Source organism: Microcaecilia unicolor, chromosome 4 (genome assembly GCF_901765095.1).
Source record: "Microcaecilia unicolor chromosome 4, aMicUni1.1, whole genome shotgun sequence".
Lineage (NCBI taxonomy): Eukaryota > Metazoa > Chordata > Amphibia > Gymnophiona > Siphonopidae > Microcaecilia > Microcaecilia unicolor.
The window spans coordinates 316,013,330-316,031,615 of record NC_044034.1 but is presented as its reverse complement, the minus strand read 5'-3'; the positions used below and the strand labels follow the sequence as shown (position 1 = coordinate 316,031,615).

The 18,286-nt window shown below is 42.4% G+C and overlaps 1 protein-coding gene across 1 annotated transcript in view; it reads left to right on the top strand.

The window, feature by feature from the left end:
- Positions 1 to 18,286, top strand: part of LOC115469333 (disintegrin and metalloproteinase domain-containing protein 9-like) — a 114,555-nt gene that overhangs the window by 60,017 nt on the left and 36,252 nt on the right. The window contains exons 16-17 of the mRNA XM_030201856.1: positions 5,073 to 5,178; positions 13,679 to 13,862. Of these exons, the coding sequence (XP_030057716.1) occupies positions 5,073 to 5,178; positions 13,679 to 13,862 (290 nt within the window). The remainder of the gene's footprint in view (positions 1 to 5,072; positions 5,179 to 13,678; positions 13,863 to 18,286) is intronic.

Sequence of the window (18,286 nt, the reverse complement as noted above, 5' to 3'; positions counted from 1 at the left end):
TCTAGTTTTTACTTAAATTGTAATCTGCATTGATCCTTAGTTGGTATATAGCAAAATATAAATTTTGTTGTATTGTATTAACCAGAGAAATGATGAAATGACACCAATGTCCAAGGCATTATGGGAACATAACCTTTCTTTACAGAAAGATAAGGAGGACCTGCTTAGAGAGAAAGGTGTTAAAGAATGTATTTTGAGCTCTTTGTCGATGGAACTAGGTATGCTACGGAAGGAACTTGAAAAGATGAAAGGTGAGAGGGACCTCGCCATGTGTCCTCAAGTAAGTCCAGCTGATGATGATGTGACTTGATACCCGGACCATATTCAAAAACAACTCAATGATGTGAGTGAATAGCTACCCAGAGGTAGATCGCTAAAATGCAGTTAGATACTGGGGATGTGGTGAAGTGTGCTGAACAAGCCAAAAGCAACCTTAGAACTGTAGCGGTGCTCGTGCTCAAGGAGCATGATGTTTGATGACCAGTGTTGTCAGGAAGACTGGGAGGCAGCTGTTCCAGAAGGGCCTACTTCTGTCCCAGAGGCTATTCTCATTCAGGAGTAGGGGATTGAGTTGGACTGTGAAGAAAGCATAGAGAAGCTACCAAGAGGCCACTCTGGACTACATCAGGCAGTCAGTACTCCTAGACAAGGGCTGGAGAACATCACAATCCGTAGAAGGTCATGGTTACACTCAAACTCTGGTTCAGGAGTGCCCTTTCTACACTCCCGGGTCCTGGTCATCTTCCAGGGAGGCTAAGCCAGTGACTCATAGAAAGAGGATAACAGAACTTAGGAAAATGATAACCCCTTTTAAAAAGGGAGGGATGGTCTCTATAAAGGATCACCTGTGTCAGGTCCGTGATGCACTGGATGCCCTTGGGATAAGTAGGGATGAGGACATAATAGCCCTGTTACCCTGGATGTTCTCAGATTTCTGCTGATAGGTTTTGGCCTCCATTCGAGCAGGCACTGGTTAAGAAGTATGAGCTATACAAAGACCCATTTGATGCCTGACAGCATACAAAATGAAATGTAAAGAAGGTCAGTCACCTAGCAGCTATGGAGTTGAGGCAGACTTACTATTATTTTGAACTCAGTCCCCAGGAATTGGAGGATTCAGAATTCAAGGCCTTATTTTTAAGGACCTTGATGCCCAATCTTAAAAGCTACCTAGCAGATAAGGAACATGAGCCCATCTCCACTTTGTTGAGTTGAGCTGAGAAGTTGTATGAGACCAAGTCTAGTTTCATGGCAAGTCAGGATTGGGGAAGAAAGAACCAGCAGAAGTCCAAGGATCACAAGTTGAGAGTTAACTTCCAGGCCACCTTCCAGACCACCTGCTAGTAAGACATACCAGTCAACTTCAACAAAACAACCAAGAGGGGACTGGTAAATCATCTAAGTGTGGCTGAAAGAGGGGATTCTCTCAGGACCTCTCCATACAGCCAGCTCCCCAAAGTGACACAGGTAAACCCAATGTGGAATACCTGAAGCGGTTAGATGGCCTTTTCGATAGAGGGACACAAAGTCGAATCAGCCTTTTAAAGGGAAGTGGAAGAAGTTTCCCAAGAAAACTGAACCAGAAGTTTTGAAACGAAGCCAGTGACAAGTTGAAGCCAGTGAACCACTGACTCCTGATGTGCCTGGACAGGTTATAGATTTATCTGCTGGCCACATATAGTCACTTGACAGTGGAGGTAAGGATTTACCCCCTCCCCCCCCCCCCCCCCCCAAGAATTTTGCTGAAGCTAAAGACCCATTGCCTAGTCACCAGTACTTCCTAAGCGCTTTTCATCCAAAGGGACATAGGAATACCCTTTCTGTTTTACGGCAGGGAACCTCCTGGTGTGAGTGGTTAATTGATACAGTGTCGGAAGTCACATTGATGATCCATTACCTTTTTGAGAAGTTAGAGGCATCTTTAGGGTCCTCGTGTCCTACGTTTGTTTCTCTGTGATGCTCCCCTGGTGGCCTATGGTAATCAATCCATAGAAACCATGGGTCAAGTATGAATCACTCTCCAGTTGGGTAATATGCAATCAAACACCCGATCATAGTGACCAAGTATTCAGGGAACAAACTGTTGTTAGGCAATGAACTTCTAAAACGGTTCTGATCTGTTCTGTATTATATTCAGGAGATATTATTCCAACAGTTTGTAATGGAATCTACATGGAACAAAGCTGTTCTGGACCTGGTGCATACAAATGGGGGAAAGTGTTTCCGATGTTATTGTAAGTCTAAGTGCTTTGAAAATGAGCCCCATTGTTTAATAAGCCTCGGCCTTGTATACAGATGCTGCCAAGGGTGCCAGTGTACTAGAATAACAATGTTGCTATCAATGCTGACGTCATGGCCAGACCAGTGAAGGACTATCAGAATTCCCCTTGCAGCCAGAGAGGCGCTGTGGCTAGGAAAACACTGCACATTGTTTATGAAAACCCATCTCAAGGTTGAGGTGAACTTCTTCAATATTGTTGCCCCTCAAGTCACAACATTTGGGATAAACAAAGTTATTTGTGCATCAACAATAAGGCCAGAATGCACATCACTAACCCAGCTGTAACTTGTGATTTCTGTATAAAAGAAGCTGTAGACCTAGGAAAAAAGGCTCCCTACATTCCATCTGATCTAAAGTACTACCCCTGCTCTGCCATCTGACTGACCTATCTTAAGAACACCTTGCCTACCTGCCAAGACTCCTGCCTCCTACTGGACATCCAGGCTGTCTTCATTCAGGTTGTATAAGTGCTGTCATTGCTCTTGGGTTAAACTAAAGAAAATATTAGGGAACTGGTTTCCTATTGTTACTATGCATATAAGTGTGAAAACACAGTCAAGAATTTGTAAGCATATATATCACTTTAGTGGAGGAAAACGCCTCTAGAAGCACCTCACCATATTCATCTCCAGGTGAGGGCTAGGGCTTCATCATCATCGGCAGTTAAAAACCTCCTTATTTTTTATTGTTTTTAAATATTTTCAGTTTTTAAAGCTGTCGTGTAATCCTAGAAAATTACTTAGCTTAGGAAGATGCTCAGCCCACTTTAATCAAGACCGTGATCAGACTGTGGTCAACAGGTCCCATTTCACAATCGCTGCTTCAGGACCAACAGTCTTCAGTGGATCAATTCACCGGTCTCCAAAGTCAAGCCCGTTGCTCTTGGGTTAGGCACTGGCTGAACTGAAGGTGAGGAGTGGCCTAGTGGTTAGGGTGGCGGACTCTGGTCCTGGGGAACTGAGGAACTGAGTTTGATTCCCACTTCAGGCACAGGCAGCTCCTTGTGACTCTGGGCAAGTCCCCTCCATTGCCCCAGGTACAAATAAGTACCTGTATATAATATGTAAGCCGCATTGAGCCTGCCATGAGTGGGAAAGCGCGGGGTACAAATGTAACAAAAACAAAAACTAGAAGCCTCTCATAGGGTTTTGTGTGTATGCGTTTGCTTCAATCTGAATAAAGATAAGATCATGTCATTATTCTTATATCTCTTTCACTATTTATGCTTTTATATAAATAAACCATATGCTATTTTTAATAATATTGGTGGGGTGCTGTGTCTGATCTGTATAACATTATGACATTAGAATTCGGATCTATAGATAACAGGGAATATAATTACCCACTGGGGACTGTACATCACCTAGCATCAAAGGGTTATATTGTCATATATTTCTATAATTTGTACTAAGGGTAACGTTCCCGATCACACCCAAAAAGGGAGGGTGAACTGTGTATGTCCCACAGGACGAAGCACTGGAAGACAGTTCTAGTTGCTAAAAGGGAAGTGGTGTGCTATAAAAATTAAGCTTCTTCATGTCATGGGAGCTGGAAGAAAAATGAAACCAGTCCCCAAATGAGAAAAGCAGTTCCAGCAGCTGCAGCATACAACCACTGATTCGTAGTGAGGGGAACACACCTTTCAAATTGTCCTCCCCTCTCATCTCCTCTCCCAGTCATAGACACACAGAGAACCAACATACAGGTACATATAAATATAACACATACTAACATCCCTGCTCATGCATAAACACACACATACAGGCATTCGGGGCCAGCTCAAGGGATAGTGGCACTCCAGGCCAACTTTCTTTGGCGGCGCCCCCCTACCCTCACTTTACTTTTGGTGCCCCCTCCTTCCCACCATCCCATGGTCCAGTCTCTCTTTCCCCCTTCCCATTGGTCTAGCACTGCTCCCTCATCTCTGTAACTCCCCTGTGGTCCTGTAAAGTTTACGTCGTTCACTGGTAGCAGCAGCATCACAGGCTGCCTTCGGCCAGACCCTGGGACTTCCCTATGCAACGTCCTGTCCACAGGAAATTACGGCAGAGGGAAGACCCAGGGGCTGGCCAAAGGCAATCTGTTGTGCTGCTGTTACTGCTGCTGCCACTGGCAACTGATGTAAACTTTACAGGACGGCAGGAAAGAGAGGTGAGGGAGCAGTGCCAGACCTGCAAAGAGGGGAAGGAAGAGAGAAGGGGAGAGACCGAGGAAGGGAGGAAGAAAAGGCTTAATCTGTAGATCAGGCAAGGTAAGGCTGGGTATTTTGGTGCCCTTACATGCCAGCGCCCTGAGCCAGAGCCTCACCTGGCCCAATGGTTAAGTCGACCATGCAGGCATTTATGCACTCACATGCAACAGCTGTACACCCACCGCCTTGGGTGAGTGTCTTCTTCATAAGGTGGTTAATAAATCTCAATAAATAAATAAACATATACAGACACACACACACACACATATATATATATGTATGTATATGTGTGTGTGTGTGTGTATATATATATAGATATATATATATATATATATACGTGTATGTGTATACAGACAAAACACTGACTCAAGAGACACAAACACTTGGAAAGAATTCTATGAATCATGCTTTCCCCACTTGCTAATTTTAATTCATGACCTAATCTTAAATTTGGTAATCTTCACTTTATAAGTTAAACTACTCATTTCAAAATGCAAAGGGATTTCTTACTTTTAGTGTTACCCTAAAGTTGTAAAGAAAATTTATTTTAATGTCTGCTTTGTGATTAACAGTGTATTTTTTGTTTTCTTTTCTTTTCAGGTTCAAAAGCCTGTCATGCAAATAGTTTTATAGAAGTCAATACCCAAAAGGACAGATTTGGAAATTGTGGTACTAAGGGAAGAAAAATTCTTGCATGTCTTGGCAAGTAAGTATAGTCCCTGGGCCACATGGTAAGACCCACAGAAATGTGAACCTCTGTATTTTAAGCTCACAGGGGTCAAATCCTAAGGAATGCTCTGCAAAAGCTCTAGAGGGAAATGTGTAGAATGTTGCGGTGTTGAGTTTAGTGTTTGTTGAAGTACCATTGGAGCAATTCTATAAAGGATCACCTGTTTGGAGCATATTCTATATAGAAAAGTAGGCACCTACTTTTCTTTATAGAATACTAGTGTAACAGCTTTAATCTGCCAGATGTGGATTGGAAAGTTCCATTTGCAGAACCGGAAAGAAGGAGAGAGATCGTAGATGCTTTTCAAAGTGCTGTGCGCGGAGAAATGGTGCCAGAACTCACGAGGGAGGGAGCGACGCTGGATCTGGTGCACACAAATGGGGATAGTGTGTCAAATGTCCGAGTGGGTGCCCACTTGGGCAGCAGTGACTATCAAACAGTTTGGTTTAATGTAACAGCTGAAGTGGAGGGCAACCACTCAAAATTCAAAGTCCTTGATTTCAAGCATGCTGACTTTAGTAAAATGGGGGAATACCTGAGGAAGGAGCTGATGGGCTGGGAGGACATACGAGAAGTGGAAGGGCAGTGGTCCAGGCTGAAAGAAGCTATAAATATGGCCACAAACCTTTATGTAAGGAGAGTAAATAAAAGCAAGAGAAAAAGGAAACCAATATGGTTCTCCAAGCAAGAGGCTGAGAAAATAAAGGCTAAAGAGTTGGCGTTCATGAAATACAGAAAAACTCAAGAAGAGGAATACCGGATGAAACTGTACAAATAAGAATGGAGCGGATATAGCGCCATTCACAGAAGAGAGTGAATATGAACAACTTGAAAATCTAAAGGTGGAAAAAAGCCATGGGACCGGACAGGATCCACCACAGAATATTGAGGGAGCTCAGAGAGGTTCTGGCGGGTCCTCTTAAAGATTTGTTTAATAAGTCCTTGGAGAAGGGGGAGGTTCCGTGGGATTGGAGAAGAGTGGATGTGGTCCTTCATCACAAAAGTGGTGATAGGGAAGAATCTGTAAACTACAGGCCGGTAAGCCTCACTTCAGTTATTGGAAAAGTAACGGAAGAGATGCTGAAAGAAAGGATAGTGAATTTCCTGGAAGCCAATAAATTGCAAGATCCGAGACAACATGGTTTTATCAAAGGTAAATCGTTCCAAATGAATCTCATTGTATGCTTTGACTGGTTGACCACAGAATCGAATCAAGGACATACTATAGATGTAATCTACTTAGATTTCAGCAAAGCTTTTGACATGGTTCCCCACAGGAGGCTCTTGAATAAACTTGACAGGTTGAAGATAGGATCCAAGTGGTGAACTGGATTAGGAACTGGTTGACGGACAGACGCTAGAGGGTGGTGGTTAATGGAATTCACTCGGATGAGGGAAAGGTGAGTAGTGGAGTGCCTCGGATTGGTGCTGGGGCCAGTTCTGTTCAATATATTTGTGATTGACATTGCCAAAGGGTTAGAAGGTAAAGTTTGCCTTTTTGCGGATGATACCAAGATTTGTAACAGAGTGGACACCCCGGAGGGAGTGGAAAACATGAAATGGGATCTGCAGAAGCTAGAAGAATGGTCTAATGTTTGGAAATTAAAATTCAATGCAAAGAAATGCAAAGTGATGCACTTAGCGAGTAGAAATCCACAGGATATGTATGAGTTAGGCGGTGAGAGTCTGATACGTACAGACAGGGAAAGGGATCTTGGAGTGATAGTATCCGAGGATCTGAAGGCGACGAAACAGTGTGACAAGGTGGTGGCTGTAGCCAGATGGTTGCTAGGCTGTATAGAGAGAGGTGTGACCATCAGAAGAAAGGAGGTGATGATGCCCCTGTACAAGTCATTGGTGAGGCCCCACCTGAAGTATTGTGTTCAGTTTTGGAGGACATATCTTGCTAAGGATGTAAAAAGAATTAAAGCGGTTCAAAGAAAAGCTACAAAAATGGTATGGGATTTGCGTTACAAGACATACGAGAAGAGACTTGCTGACCTGAACATGTATATCCTGGAGGTAAAGGAGAAACAGGGGTGATATGATACAGACATTCAAATATTTAAAAGGTATTAATATGCAAACAAACCTTTTCTGGAGACAGGAAAGCGGTAGAACTAGAAGACATGAAATGAGGCTGAAGGGGGGGGCAGACTCAAGAAAAATGTCAGGAAGTATTTTTTCATGGAGAGAGTGGTGGATACTTGGAATGCCCTCCCATGCAAGGTGGTGGAGATGAAAACGGTAAAAGAATTCAAACATGCGTGGGATAAACATAAAGGAATCATGTTCAGAAGGAATGGATCCTCAATAGCTTAGCAGAGATTGGGTGGCAACACCGGTGGTTAGGAGGCGAGGCTAGTGGTTGGGAGGCAGGGCTAGTGCAGGGCAGACTTCTATGGTCTGTGCCCCAAAAATGGCAGGGACAAATCAAGGTCAGGTATAATATAAAGTAGCACATATGAGGTTATCTTGTTGGACAGACTGGATGGACCATACAGGTCTTGCTCTGTCGTCATCTACTACGTTACTATTATTTAGGCACAACCACTTACCCTAGCCATGGAGCTTATGTGAATGCTCACACCTAGATTACTAAAAGTATACTTTATTATTTACATGTGTTAATTATGTTCCACGCCCACACTTGGCCCAGACTGTATCTGTGTACAACTAGTGTCAAACTGTGCGCCATCACATTTAGGCATCATGTTGTAGCACGTAGCCTTACTATTGCCATTTACACATGTATGTGCACATAGTCATGTGTAAATGCTGGTATTCTGGTCACCTGTGTATATTCTTGGTGCCTTCTTATAGAATTACAGCCCATGTTCTGTGTATTAGTATGTCTACAGGAGACAAAAGGCAGAGAGATCTCTGAAAGCATGGCAAAGTGAAGAAATGCTAATCTCCTAGTAAAGTTGTGAGCTCATGGGAGGATATGAATCCTTAATTGTGAGAAACATCTAGTCATGGAACTGTACTCCTAAGTTGCCCAGGAAGGGGAAAGAAATTTTTTTTTTTTTTTTTTTTTTTTATTTATGTTAATTTATATACCGTATCTTATTGCATCTGCAAAACAGAACGGTTTACATATATATAAAAAAATTGGTATATACAAATAAACAGACATAGGAATTCCATTCATGACAGGAAAGCACAGCAATCAAGATAAACTACATAATAAATCAATACAAGTTAAAAATCTAATATCCAGTTAAGCTATCCCATTTTTCTTTGTCTTTTTGACCTTATCTCATTATGCTAAGTTCTGTTCTACGTAGCTTATAAAGAGAAAGGTTTTCAGAAGTTTTCGGTAATGGAGATAAGATTTCTCTAATCTGATCTCCTTTGGAAGGCTATTCCAAAGGGAGGGTGACAGGTAGAAAAAAGCCGATCTCCGTGTAGATTCCCATCTAGCCTTAGTAAGAGGGGGAATGACTAACCTGTTATCTGTTAGGGATCTGAGAGTTCGCATAGCGGTGTAGGGGATTGTTAAATTCGACAAGTAGCTAGGGTTTAATGTGTGAAAGGCTTTGTGTGTCAGGACAAGAGCCTTAAACTTTATTCTTGCTTCGACCGGGAGCCAGTGCAGATGATGCAATAAAGGTGTTGCTCGATCATCCCTCCGGGCCCTACAGATCATACGTGCTGCTGTATTTTGAATTCTTTGTAATCGCTTTAAGTTTGCTTGAGTAATCCCAGCATATACAATGTTACAGTAGTCTAAACGTGAAGTAATATATGCCGATGTCAGCGTTTTGAGAGAGTCCTTACTTATTGAATTTCTGACTGACCGAAGCCGTCTCAGATGAAAGAAAGATTTTTTCACTACATCGGATACTTGTTCCTCAAAGGTCAATGCGGAATCAATAATGACCCCGAGATATCTAAAAGACTTAACTGTAGGAATATTCTGACCAAATAGCACAGGTACCACAGAGGGATATGTGCCTTGCCCTACTATCCAAGATGTAGTAGTCTTATCCGGGTTCAGTACCAGCTGATGTGTTGTCAACCAGTCTGCTACTTTATCCAAGCATATTTGAATGGGTGTAAGATCTATGTTCGATGGTCTAACATAATGGATAAGCAAAAAATCATCTGCATATGAGTAAAAACTTATACCCATTGTTTGAATGAGGAGCGCCAGGGGACTGATGAATAGGTTGAACAGTAGTGGAGATAAGACCGAGCCCTGAGGAACTCCACATGATAAGTTGTAGGATGTAGAACAGGATTGCTGCTGAACTACTTTAAATGAACGATTCGTTAGGAAGGATATAAACCATTTCATAGTTGTCCCTGAAATACCAATCTCACTCAATCTATCAATGAGTAAGTTGTGATTGATTAGGTCGAAGGCCGCAGACAAATCTAATGAAACTACCAGGGCAATATAACCGAGTTCTAATTTTGCATGGATTTCACTTAACAGTGAAGTCAGAATAGTCTCTGTACTGTGACCTTTCCTGAAACCCGATTGTCTGGGATGTAACAAATTTTTTGAATCTACATAAGTTTGCAACTGTCTAAATACTACTGTCTCTATAACTTTGGATAGAAAAGGAAGATTAGAGACTGGTCTATCTGAAGGAGGCTGAGAGTAGGAATAGGACTTGCATTTTAAAATCCTCGTGGTTTTCTACAAAAAGATATTTGGGGATTCATTAAACTGTCCCGATACATTACCCATGGAAATGAGATTTTCTAAAATTGTCTGCCTGATACATGGGTAAATGTACGTGCATATAGCCTGTTTACACATGGTTTATTTTATTTATTTATGTTCAAAATTTCTATTCCGCACTATCTTTACAATTCTAGGCGGATTACAAATCAACATACACAGTTTAACTATATAAAACAAAAACATACATACTAATTAAAATAAAACCAACAATAGAAGCACATCAACAACTCGCAAAAGCTGTAAGCTCAGGAGTAATCTAAGGAAATAATTTTTTACAGAAAGGGTTGTGGATTCATCAGTGGCATCGCTACGTGAGACCACGGGGGCCTGGGCCCCCAAAAAATTTGCTCTGGGCCCCTGGTTTAGCTGGTGGGGATCCCCAACCCCCGCCAGCTGAAGCCATCGTCCAGCACTGGTCTCCGGCGCCGCCGCATTGCCTGCCTTGCTCTCTCTTCTCCTTTTAGTGAAATTGCTCAGTTTCACTAAAAGGAGCATGCCGGTCGTTAGAGGAAAAGAGATCAGGGCAGGAAGTGCAGTGGCGGCGCAGCGTTCGGGACCTCTGCCAGCTAAGGTATTTGTGGTGGCGGTGATTCAGCTGGTGGGGGTTGGGACCCCCAACAGCCAAGATATACAGCGGCAGCGGTGCTTTAACTGGTGGGGTTAGGGACCCCCGCTAGCCAAGATGTACAGCGGCGGCAGTGGATGGCGAGTGGCAGGGTGGCGAGGCAGCAGAAGGGGTGGGGCGGCAGACCAAAATGTGCCCCCCACCTTGGGTTCTGGCCCCCTCCCACCACGAGGTCTGGCTACGCCCCTGGGATACATGGAATGGCCTCCTGGTGGAGGTGGTTGAGTCAAAAACTGTATCTGAATTCAAGAAAGTATGGGACAGGCATGTGGGATCTCATAAGGAGAGGAAATGATAGTGGATGGTGTGGTTGGGCAGACTGCTTGGGCTATTTGGCCGTTATCTACTGCCATGTTGCTATGTTTATCCAGACTGAGCAGAGTTGTTCCCAGGGGCTGGTTTTGAGGGGGATTTGCACATAAAGCACTTATTTTAAAATTAACCTTGAACATTTATACATGCCAATGATTAGGTAGAAATGTGTGCACATAGTTTTCCAGGGTTATTTCTAAAAGTAGAAGTATGTGCATTTTTTTCCCTTTGAAATTATTTCCCAAAATGTTTAATTTAAAAGAAATCCATACCACATCAGCTGAAGGTAATCCCTGTAAAAGCTGGCTGGACTCCACACCAAACAACAAATTTCAAATTCTTTTTCACTTCATTAACAGTAACACAAATTCCCTCCATTACCATGCACTTTATGAAACAGTCACTTAGAACAAATATAGCAAACCAGCCATACCAAAACAGCACTGACTCCCAGAACACAAATCGTAATAATCCTACCTATGAAAAAACAAGAATGCAGACTCTAGAACAGCAATTACTATTATTCCTAGCAGGAAAAAGACTAGCCTAATGTTAGAGCAATGGACCAGGAAAATGAGCATTCAGATTTCACTTCATTTCTTATTACCTTGGGCAAGTTACTTATTGTAAGGTTGTTTCGGCAGGGATTTATTATGCCTGATTTCTAAAAATGATGGGGTCAACATGCAGCCAATATTCAGCAGCATTTAGGGGTTCTTTTACTAAGCTACAGTAAAAGGGGGCCTGCGCTAGTGTCAGCATGTGTTTTTCTCGCACGCTGAGGCCCTCTTTTACTGCAGTGGATAAAAGGCTGGGTTTTTTTGCTGGAAAAGAAATGGCCATGAGGTAAGTGAATCCACTTGCCATGCAGCCATTTTGGGGGATAGCACTTACCGCCAACCACTGAGGTGGCCATTTCAGGGGGGAGCACTTACTACCACCCACTGTGGTGGCGGTAAGGGCTCCTATGCTAACCCGGCAGTAAACGGGCAGCACAAAGTGCTGCCCAATTACCACTGGGTAAAGCCGACACTACAAAAATAGAAAATATTTGACGCAGACTGGGGGTGGAAACTATTCTAGGCTCCTACGGTAGTTCCAGATTGGCGCACGGCAAGCCTGTTGCTGCATGCCAACCCATTAGTAAAAGGACCCCTCATTGAGGTAGTGTCAATGAATATCACCACTAGCTGGCCATTCCCTGAGGTTAGGGGCAGTCTGGGGAGCCTTTAATTAGTCAGTTAGCAGTGATATTCAACCTGCAAACCAGCTAAGTAAGTGCATAAAGTTAGGACAGCTGTTTTGCTTTATGCGCCGAGTTAACCAGGAACTGGTCTGATTATTGACCGATGCCCAGTTACCTTGCAGGTCAGCATACATGCCTGGATATTCAGTGCTGGGAGCTGCACTTGCCCTGGCATTGAATATCTGGGATTAGTTCAGCCTGCGGTGGTGAATGGCTTACAAGATGCTTACCCCATGAGCTGAATATTACCCCCAGTATTTGCTATCTTGAGTATTATTTGGAAAAGAAAACTAAAAATACAAATATATTATTAACAGCGCACCTTCTATTAGAAAAACAGATAAACTGGATTACACAGAATACTTCACACTGATCATATATGCAGAAAATCACTAGGAATGGGCTATGGTTTGAAACAAATGTTGATCTCTGACAATGGCGTACAGTGCACACTATCCCCCGGATCATAAAAAGGTCACCAAAATTTGCACACCAAATTTTGGCCATGATCCTGAGATGCTAGCACAACATAATTACTGAGCCAACTAACACCAATTATTGGCATTAATTGGCAATTATTTGGATTTGCATGCATTTTTGCCTGCACAGTGTTCTATAAAGTTGCACGCAACCCAAAAAAGTCTCACGTGCAACCCAAAAATGGGTGTGACCATGAGAGGCACATAGTTGGGTCAGGAGCGTTTCTATAATTAATTGCAATGTTATAGAATTCCAGCTCTGTGTGCTCAATGTACACACTAGGATTTACACCAGGTTTTACTTGGTGTCACTCCAAGTGCCCAACGTTGGTCGCTGGAACCAGTGCTATTCTATAAAAGGTGTTTGGCACGGAGCACCCTTTATGGAATGCAGTTTCAGTACGGATCTTTCTAGCACCCAACGTTCGGCACCATTTACTGAATTCAGGCCTATGTGTATTAGTGCGCACTCTTTCCCCCCTAGGGCACATGCACACACTATCAGAAAAGAGTGAAGTACATACACATAATGCACACTCTTTTAAGAACAGGGTGCTCTGCTAACGACATTCATTGGAAATGAACAAAATTCCAAATGAAAATGACATGAAACTTTTCTGGTGCCCAGCCCTAAAAATCACTCTCCAAATACAGAATAAGTATTCAGAAACTCAGTAAGCCTCACCCTTCCTCTCCTTTTGCCTTCAGGACAGAAAGGGAGGGGCTCAGTTAGGGAGTGGAGTAGCTGTTCCATGTTCTGCTCTGTTCATGTTTGCTTTACCTCATCCCCTTCTGCCTGGGATGGGGGGACTGGAACAGGAAGTAGAGGGATGCTCTTTGCTGCTTGATATTTGAGCATTGGCCAATAGCCACAGGTGCTGCCCCTGAAATATTTGCACTCTTGGCAAACGCCTAGTCTGCCTAATGGAAGAACTGGCCCTGTACTGAGTGCTCTTAGGTGAGATCCAGTCCTACATCTGAATGACCACTATGTAAATAACCCTAAAATTATTCAGGATAATCCCCTAACCATCTGGTTAGATGTGATTTTGGCGAGCATCTTTGGGAATGATTACCATGTGATTTTATATTTTTAACTTTTTCTGTGTTTGCAGTGATATTTTCTGTGGGAAGCTAATATGTGAATATGCATCACTTACTCCTTTAGTTAATCTAGGAGGTGATGTTATATATTCTAAATTGAACGATATGAGATGTATGTCCGTAGACAAGAAGCTGGATGCAGATGTAAAGGATCCATTTTTGGTAGAAGATGGCATAGCGTGTGACCTTGCAAAGGTAACACACCATCTCTATTTTCAATATACATGTGAAGGATAATTTCATAATAATATACATGTGAAAAATCTAAAAAGATGCCTATTTTATGCTCTCAAGAAGTTGTAAATGTGTGTGTATTTAATTCATGTGCATGTGTATTTTAGAAAATGCATGAATACATTGAAATTCTGCCCTAGCTCATCCCAAACTATACCTCCAGAAACATCTACGTACAGTGCACATAGAAATACATGGCAGTGAAGCAGGGGGGAGTACCAGCACAAAAGTATATCAAACAGGAGGAAAAGGTGCAGTTGGCCACAATTGATAAAGAAGGCAAAGTTTATTGAAAAGCAAGGAACCTGACACAACACGTGTTTCGGAAAATAATGTGTACCTCAGGGACTCTATCTGAGTCTCCTTGGTCTGCTAACAGAAATGAGGTCACAAATCTTTCAAAAGCAAAAGTGCCAGAGAAATTTGCTGAAACATGGGAGGTGTCGGGTTTCTGGCTTTTCAATAAGCTTTGTCTCCATTATCACCTGAGGCCAGGTGTTCTTTTTTATCCTGTTATTATTACTATTCATTTGTTACATTTGTATCCCACATTTTCCCACCTATTTGCAGGCTCTGTGGCTTACATAGCACCGTAAAGGCATTCGCCAAGTCCGGCAGAGAAACAAATACAAGGTGATATTATGGTCGAATAAAGGTACATGTGTTTCAAGTATAGTGGGGGTTGAGGAGAGGAAAGGTTATATAGTGTCCATTACGAGCTTTGGTTTTGCTGTGTTGCAGAGTGTAGATATTTATGTTGGGTTGGTGGGGTATGCCTTTTTGAACAGGTAGGTTTTTAGTGATTTCCTGAAGTTTAGGTGGTCGTAGGTCATTTTCACAGCTTTTGGCAGTACGTTCCATAGTTGTGTGCTTATGTAGGAGAAGCTGGATGCGTAGGTTGCTTTGTATTTGAGTCCTTTGCAGTTTGGATAGTGAAGGTTTAGATATGTTCGAGATGATCTGGTTATGTTTCTGATTGGTAGGTCTATGAGGTTTGTCATGTATCCTGGGACTTGTCCGTAGCTAATTTTGTGGGCCAGGGTGCAGATTTTGAAGGTGATACGTTCTTTGATTGGAAGCCAGTGCAGTTTTTCTCGGAGGGGTTTGGCGCTATCAAATCGCGATTTACCAAATATCAGCCTGGCTGCTGTGTTTTGCATGGTCTGGAGTTTCTTTGTGAGTTGTTCTTTGCATCCCGCATAGATTCCGTTGCAGTAGTCTGCATGGCTTAGTACCATTGATTGTACAAGGTTGTGAAATATTTCCCTTGGGAAGAAAAGCTTTATGCATTTAAGTTTCCGCATTGAATGGAACATTTTCTTTGTTGTAGAGTTCACTTGGCTCTCGAATGTGAGGTTGCGGTCGATTGTAACGCCGAGTATTTTCAGATTGTCTGAGATAGGGAGGATGTGGTCTGGGGTGATTAAGGTTGTGGGTTTGTACGTGTTGTGGTGAGATGAGAGGATGAGGCAGAGTGTTTTTTTTCAGTGTTCAGTTTCAGTTGAAAAGAGTTGGCCCATGAGTCCATGGTGTTCAAACCGAGTTTGATTTCATTGGTGATTTCTGTTAGATCATGTCTGAAGGGAATGTATATTGTGACATCGTACTTCGCCAGTGGGATCATCATTATGTTGAAAAGTGTTGGTGATAGTGGTGATCCTTGAGGTACTCCACAGTCTGCTTTCCAAGGTGGTGATATGTTTAAGTTTGATTTCACTTGGTATGTTCTGGTGGTTAGAAAACCCTTGATCCAGCTAAGTATATTTCCACCAATCCTGAAGTAGTCTATCGGGCTCATTTTCAAAGCACTTAGCCTCCCAAAGTTCCATAGAAACGTATGGAACTTAGCCTCCCAAAGTGCTTTGAAAATATGCCTCTAAGAGTCTTAGTAGTATGTTGTGGTTTACCGTGTCGAATGCGCTCAACATATCGAATTGGAGGAGAAGGATGCTTTTGCCTATGGCTATTTCCTGCTTGAATTTGGCCAGGAGCGTGACTAACACAGTTTCGGTACTATGGAGGGGGCGAAATCTCGATTGTGATTCATGTAGTAATGAGAACCTGTCCATGTAATCAGTAATCTGTTTGGTCACCATGCTCTCCTTCAGTTTGACTGCTAGTGGGATAGATGCAACTGGGCGGTAGTTGGCAAGTTCCGGTTGTTTTTTTCTTGGTATCTTTTGGGATTGGGGTGAGTAGGATGTTGCCATATTCCTCAGGGAATAGACCCTGTTGGAACATGTAGCTTAGGTGGGATGTAAGGTCTGTTTTGAAGCGGTCGGGGCTGATTTTAGAAGGTAGCTGGGGCAGGTATCCAGTTTGCAGTGGGTTCTGGAGAACCTTTTGAGCGCCTGTGTGACTGTTTTGACTGTTATAAATAAGTACCTATACACACATTTTCAGCCATGGAATTTTATGAGCCCTTTTCCACATGTAAAACATGCTTTCCAAGCAGAAAGAGGTGTTTGTTCCTGGGGTGCTCACAATACAAAATAAGAGTGTTAAGATGGAATTTGTACCAGTAGGCTGGCCCTCTGCTCTGCTGGGATGTTTGTGTGGCCAGTTTAATAGGAATGGTGCCACACATCCATCCCTATGGCTTCTTTTGGTGCGTTTTTTCTACGACTTTTTTTTTAAATGGTACCTAAAAAAAATACTTAGCACAAACACATCTGGAAATTAGAGATTTTCAAATAAAAAGAAACAGGCATTTTTCTGGTTTGAAAAATTGCTATGTCCAGAATGACAGTTTTAGATGTTTTCACCAAAATGTCTACAGTTGGACTTGGACGTCATATTGAAAATGTTCCTCCATGTGTACAGCGCTGCGTAACCCTAGTAGCGCTTTAGAAATGTTAAGTAGTAGTAGTAGTTATAAAATAGCCTCACAAAATCTGAGCAATCACGGATGAAGTAAAACCATGTACATTTATACTTGCTCATAAACAGATGTAAATTTATGTGGCTGAAATACATGGTAGAAACATATTTTATAACCTACACATGTACTCATATTTTGACCAAACTGTGCCCCCTACATGCCTATGGTTGGGTCATGTAATACCTTCTGTCTTGTTACTGTGCATACTTTAATGTGAATATATTCTGGGGTAACTTTATAAAAGCCCTTATGCATTCAAAAATCCTATATAAAATTACACCATAATGTTTTATCATGTGTAAATGAGCAACAAATAAATCAAAATTTTAGAAAGCCACTGTTTACACATGCAGATCAGAGCATACACAGTTTCCAAGAAAGTGTATTGTGGCCATGTTTTGGGCAGGGAGAAGTTATAAAGGGCAGTTCTATAGTCTAGGGGTCTACATTTATGCATCCCTTATGCATGTAGTTGTATAAAATACTAGTACTACGCACGTAAGTGTACAATTATCCATGAAAGTGCCAGCATGGTGCCTAAGCGCTATTCTGTAACAGTGGGCTTAACTTACATAGAGACAAATTCTATATACGGCACCTGAAAAATCCACACAGTAAAAAAAAATATGCATAGGCGTATTCTCTAAAGTACGCATAAATTTTATTGAATGGGCTGAAATTTACATGCGGAATATAGAATAGGCCAAGTGCCTCTCCACATGACCAAATTTGGTCGCATCCATTTAGGCCACGTTTTACTTGGCATAAATACTGACACGTAGATTTAGGCGCAATTGGTACAATTTCCTTCCCTCCTCTTGCTTCCAATTAGCTGGAAATTTAAGGACCTGACACTAGGCAGAAAGTCGTACCAGTTCCCATGTTGTCTTCTCCTATCTGTACTGCTGAAAGCCAAAATGCAAAGTTTCATGCAGAAATCCACCTTGTTTGCACTTGTTTTCTGCATCTTCCCATTGTGATTGAGGATCTTTTAATTACTTCTGAGTGTCTGGGAAGATTTTATCCTTCTAATATTTGTTTCCTTTCCAATCTGATTGCACTTCATTGGTTACTGGTCATATGGAATGCCAAATTCTTTAAAGCACTTATTCTTGATATCCCCTTGCAGCTAATGTGTCTTCCAGCTACTGTGAGATTGTTAAGGTCACAGGATCAGGGTTGTTTGCAAGTCCTCTCTCTGGAATTGACAAAATTGGAACTCACAGCCATGCTTTATCATTAACTGGAAGACACCGGAGGAGTAGAGGATGACACACGACCTTCAGGCAGAGAGTTATGGATAAAACACCTTTATTGTAGCACCAACAGTGGAGACCCAACATGGGTCCGTGTTTCAGCTGGCATATCGCCTGCTTCAGGGGTCACGTACAAACACTCTGTGGATACTGTCATATATTGTACTTGGCAGGGGCATAGCTAGGTGGAGGCATGGGGCCCCACAGATTTAGCCCTGGCCCCTCTACTTTCGACACCCCCCTGCCGC